Here is a 6000-nt window from a genome sequence, read left to right on the forward strand (position 1 = left end):
GCTAAACCGTAAGATTATACAGCGCCTGTGGGGGGATGGAAGGTATTCAGGGTTAATTCAGGGAATTGGAGCACAGAGGGAACGAACAGTGATCACCCGTTAGTATACCAGGTGAGGGAAGAAGCACTGCTTACTAATCACTGTACTAGGTGAGGGATCAAGCAGTGATTTCTGGTAACTACCAGGAAAATGTACAATCAGCGATCACCATCCACTGTGTCATTCCTGAGTCATACGCGTCAAATTTAAATAATTCATCAATTATATGCAAATTGCAGCCAATAAAGAATGAATGACATGCATGTGAGAAAAATGTAGATGATCACGTCGAATCAATGTCTAACAAAATCACAATGAAAAAAAAAAACATGTTAACATTGTTCATACACAGGATAACAGATCTATATATCAAAATCATAGATATCAAAATCACAAGTAAACCAGGAAGGATCACAGTTTGTACAGTATACGAAAAATATATTTGTTTAAGCGTATTTAAAGCTAAAAATATCTTACGGTGTATATACACCGAGAACTATATTTCTCATTGTAGGAGTAAGACGTATAACAGTAATAATAATAATAATAATAATAATAATAATAATAATAATAATAATAATAATAAAAGAACAATAATAACATAGCAACAGTCAAAATAATATTAAATAAACTTTACTCAGGAAAATCTTCAAATATTTATTAAAACGGAGGTATAAATGAGTATAATAGTTGTGAGGATACCCAGATGTTGTAGGAATACAACGGTTGTGAGGATGAACAGAAGTTATAAAACTACAACAGTGGTTGTGAGGATACATGAATGCTTCAGAAAAGCAGTAATAGTTGAGGATACATAGCTGTTTTAGGCATATAACAATCGTTGCGAGGATACAAAGACGCTGTATGAATACAACAATGATACAAACTGCAGATTAAACATTGGATATCACAATAAAGTCAGTGTAAGATATTTCTACATTGTTACTATGGAACAACAGCGGCTGGGAGCTGGGAGGTAATGAAGATTGATCCATGGAAGAGAAAGGTAGTTTCAATTCCTTGTATCGAGAGCCCTTCACCATCCACATACCCTCTCGAAGGGATTTATTTCCAGAGATTAATTTATCTTTTGGAGGAAGACTTCTCATTCTTTATTGCAGAAGAACATGGAGGCTTTAGGAAGGGTAGAGAATATGTAGAGGAAGTGTTCACACTGAAGCACATAAGTGAACAAAACTTGGATGAAGGTAAGCAACTTTTAATTGCATTTATAAATATAGAAAAGGTATATGATAGGGTGGATAAGGAACACTGTGGCAGATGTTGCAAAGGTATGAATAGGTGGTAGGTTACTTAAAGCAGTGTGAAGATTTTATGTGGATAGATAGCGAGGCTCAGGTTATTGTAAGTAGGCCTACTTATGGTATGTAAGGCTTAGACATCTGTGTCTAAGTAGGCCCTAGAGAGGGATGTGTGATGTCACCTTGGTTGTTTAACATATTTATGGATGGGATTGTAAAAGTGACCGCTGGGGTGTTGTTGGGAAGATGTGTGGGATTGAAAGATGATGAATCTGGTATGGAGTGGGAGCGGTCACAGTTACTTTTTGCCGACTACTTTCATTTTTTTTTTTTGGGGGGGGGGATATTCTGAAGAGAAGTTGCAAAGGTAGGTGAACGAATTTGGGAGGATATGTAAAAGAAGAAAATTGAAAGTAAATATAGGAAAGAGCAAGGTGATGAGTGTCAAAAAATATAAATTGGATAAAAGATTTGGGGGAGGGGATTATGGAGGAGGTGAATGTGTTTGGATATTTGGGAGTGGCTTTGTCTGCGGATGGTTCTGTGAGAAATGATATGAACCATAGAACTGACGCAGGAAAAAAAAGTGGGTGGTGCATTGAGGCATCTGTGGAGACGAAGAACCTTATCCATGGAAGCAAAGAGGAAAATTTGTACTGGAGCATAATGGTACCAACACTTGTATAGGTGTGAAGAAAGGGTTTTGAATGCTACAGCGAGGAGGATGGAGGTAGTCGAGGTATGTTTGATGGCAGTGAGTAGTGTGAATTTTATGTAAAGAATTCTGAGTTTGGAGATTAGGTATGGAGTTACCAATTTTATTACTCAGGGCTGAGGAGGGGTTGTTTAGGTAGTTTGGACATTTACTGAGGTTGGATAGAAATAGAATGGCTAGGAGGGCGCATAAATCTGAGACGGAAGGAATCAGGGGTAGAGGTCGTCCTAGGAGAGGCTGGAGTCAGGGAGGGGATAAAGGTTTTGAGTGCTAGGGACTTGGGCATCCAATACGCTTATTTGAGCGTGTTATCTAGACAGGAATGACGTGCTGTTGGAGCTAGAGCAAGATAATATTCATGAAGGGATTCGGGGAAATCGGTTAGACAAACTTGAATCTTGAAGATGGGAACTACATTGCCAGCACTCTGAAGGAGGGGTGGAGATGTTGCAGTTTTGAGGGCCATCTGAAGTGTAATGTCAGCACACTTCTGACAAGACTGTCAGTGACAGTGAAAGTGTTTTGTTCTTTGTCTTATCACTCTACTTCAGTGAGAGACGGCCAGTTTTATATATATATATATATATATATATATATATATATATATATATATATATATATATATATATATATAATTGTAACCACGGACGAGTGATATTGATCAATATCAACACTGCGCTAGCCAAGGATTCGAACCCATGTTGTACTGGCCTGCCTCATGGTAAGCGAGAACCACATAACGCTTTAAACCACAGGACCACTCAACCCTACAAGAATGGCGCAGCCAGCAGAGCTAGCTGTTGGGCCACCATCCGACGGCATACGGAGGTGTGGGAGCTTCTAAGCTAATTTCATTCTCATCTGTTTGGTGTACTAGAATCACTCGCATCATTTATATATTATTGTAACCACGGAAGAGTGGTAAATACTGCTCGTGAGGCTAGTACACCAAACAGGGATGAGAATGAAATTAGCTTAGAAGCTCCCACACCTCCGTATGCCCTCGGATGGCAGCCCAACAGCTAGCATTGCTGGCTGCGCCATTCTTGTAGGTTTGGGTGGTCCTGTGGTTTAAAGCGTCATGTGGTTCTCGCTTACCATGAGGCAGGCCAGTACAACATGGGTCCGAATCCTTGGCTAGCGCAGTGTTGTTTTATATATATATATATATATATATATATATATATATATATATATATATATATATATATATATATATATATATATATATATATATATATATATATATTATATATATCATATATATCGTATATTATATATATATATATATATATATTATATATATCATATATATATTATATTATATATATATATATATATATATATATATATATATATATATATATGTCGTGCCGAATAGATAAAATTGGTCAATTAGCAAGAACTTTTTTAAAATTAAGTTCTTTCTAAAATGTTCTCTTATACGTCGTTTAAAGATATATTTTTTCATCTATATTAACGTAAAAATTAATAAATTTGTACCAAAAGAACCTTAGAAAACTTACCTAACCTGATTATAAAGAACGCAATTTAATTTAGCCTAATCCAGCTAAGTATATTTTAGATACGTTTTCGGTAATTTAATAATAAACAAACTATAAAATATATTTTTTTCGTTAGGCTGAGAATGATTTTGCGAAATTATTGCGTACACAAATTTTCGCTTGCTTTATTCGGCAAGAAATGTGTTGCTATTAAAGCAAAAATCCCAAGTTTTACCTATTCGGCACGATATATATATATATATATATATATATATATATATATATATATATATATATATATATATATATATATATATATATATAAAATGGTGATGATTTTAGTGGATGGTGATGGCGGGCGGTAGTAATGAGAATTGAGGTTGAATAACATGAGAACAATAATCAGTTTTAAAACCACAAATGGGCTTTATTACAACGGGAAAAGTTTCTTAGTATTAAGTGGATTAAGATGGAGCTGTAGGGAGTCGAGAGGTGGCATGAAAAGAAGTGGCGAGGGGAATACAAGTAAAGAATGGTGCGGTCAGGATGGCAGGTGATGGAACACTTACCTAACAATGATGTGGTCAGGATGGCAGGTAATGGAACACCTACCTAACAATGATGTGGTCAGGATGGCAGGTAATGGAACACCTATCTAACGATGGTGTGGTTAGGATGGCAAGTGATAAAACCCTTGCCTAACGATGGAACACGTACCTGACGTTGTCGTGACGCTGGATATAGATCTTGTGGAACATTGTGTCCTTGGGTGTGCCAGCGATGTCAGACTTCATTTCCATGGCCACGTGACTGGGCAATACAGACAGCAACAACCGCTCCTGTGGTCACACGAACACACATGTTAATTGCCATCTCAACTGTAAAGTAAATCACGCTGTATAGCATTGTTATCTTCGTAATATGTCACCAATGTATGCATGCCTGTGCTAATCTGCGCTTAATGCAGAAAACAAAAATTTACTAAAGCATCTTGGCCAATATTCAGGTGTTAAGAAATTCAACCCTGCTGATTCATATCACTTAGGTACAACTGATGGGCCGCGGGTCGCCTGAGGCCACTGAGCAACCATTTGGCTTCACCACTTGGAAACTATTTCAGATTTTCAACACAAGCCTAAGCTGTTTCATTGATAAATTCTTCAAAGTATGCTTGAAAAGCAGAGTGTGAATCGAAAAGCAGTTAAATGCAAAAAAGATTGGAATTCTTTGTAACGACATTAATGAGAATTTTGAAGTCATCAACAAAGAACGGAAAAATTTACACCTAGTCATCAGAGTTCATTGTATCACCTGATGGAACTAAACTAGGGGCTCAGTTAGAATTAATTACTCTTCAGAACTACACACAAAACAAATGCAAACAGATGTAAAATAAACCAATAGAGAATGAGAGAAACTAGTTCTAGGCGTTTCTCACTGTTGTCAGTTCTTAGTCATGACCTATGTTGCAGTACTAAAGTGGAAAATTCTCAGAGGCAGGTGGACAGTGTAGTTGACAGCACGTGCTGACTAAGAGGCTCTTAGAGTCGGCATAAGTGGCCGACTGCACTGTCTAGCAGCCTCAGAGAATTTGCTACTCCGTCTATCTACTGCAACACTGTATAGATCCTGACTAAGCACTGGCAATAGTGCGAAAGGTCCTGAAATAGTTTTTCCATTTCCTAATGGCATATATATGTCGTGCCGAATAGATGAAACTTGCAATTTTGACTTAAATAGCAACGATCTTCTTGCCGAATAAGGCAATAGAAAAAAATTGTGTATGCAATAATTTCGCAAAAATCATTCTGAATATAACGAAAAAATATATTTCATTGTTTGTTTATTATTAAATTATTGTAAACTAAAATATATGTGCCAACACACATATGTTCAGAGGAATATCAAATGTAATTTCAATATACGTCAATGAAAAATTGGATTCCATTATCGATTTTAACTGCCTGAAATATTGGGATCTGCATAAATGTTGTTGACCCCGCTCATGACTGAGTCTTCAGAGGCGTTTCCTGAAGTGATAAGGTTATTCATCCCTGATTTAGATCATCCTCATTTAGGTTATTCTGTTCAGTGGCTTCTCATCTTTCCGGAAGAGGCGCTTCTAGTCTCTCCATTGCAAGATGTTTAGTCTTCACACCAATAATAAGACTCCGTTCAGGTGTCTTCTCGGATAGCACATTATTTATACTGAATTCTATAAATTATCGTATATTGTATTTTAAAGAATTTAAAATAAATTCCAGAGTATTTATAAACATGTGGTTGGCTTATGGTACATTCTGGCGCCTAAGCAAGGATTTAAAAGAATATATTCAATTATTATAAGAATATGGTCAAGATTATCTTGAATTTTCTTGACATTCATTTTCGAAGAATTACAAGCCTAATCTGATTTTTAGGGGGATTTTTCACTGGTCAAACAGAATTATAGAGAATTTACATGCCCGCATGCTCTCGC

At 36.5% G+C, this 6000-nt stretch overlaps 1 protein-coding gene and 1 long non-coding RNA gene across 2 annotated transcripts in view; one reads left to right on the top strand and one right to left on the bottom strand.

Annotated features, from left to right (window-relative positions):
- LOC138854160 (uncharacterized) overlaps positions 1 to 6000 on the top strand; it is a 502510-nt gene that overhangs the window by 259440 nt on the left and 237070 nt on the right. The gene's annotated exons all lie outside the window — the stretch shown is intronic.
- Positions 1 to 6000, bottom strand: part of LOC128694593 (adenylate cyclase type 5) — a 418524-nt gene that overhangs the window by 190701 nt on the left and 221823 nt on the right. Inside the window, exon 3 of the mRNA XM_070095954.1 lies at positions 4239 to 4360. Within this exon, the coding sequence (XP_069952055.1) occupies positions 4239 to 4360 (122 nt within the window). The remainder of the gene's footprint in view (positions 1 to 4238; positions 4361 to 6000) is intronic.

This window comes from Cherax quadricarinatus, chromosome 51 (assembly GCF_038502225.1).
Source record: "Cherax quadricarinatus isolate ZL_2023a chromosome 51, ASM3850222v1, whole genome shotgun sequence".
NCBI lineage: Eukaryota > Metazoa > Arthropoda > Malacostraca > Decapoda > Parastacidae > Cherax > Cherax quadricarinatus.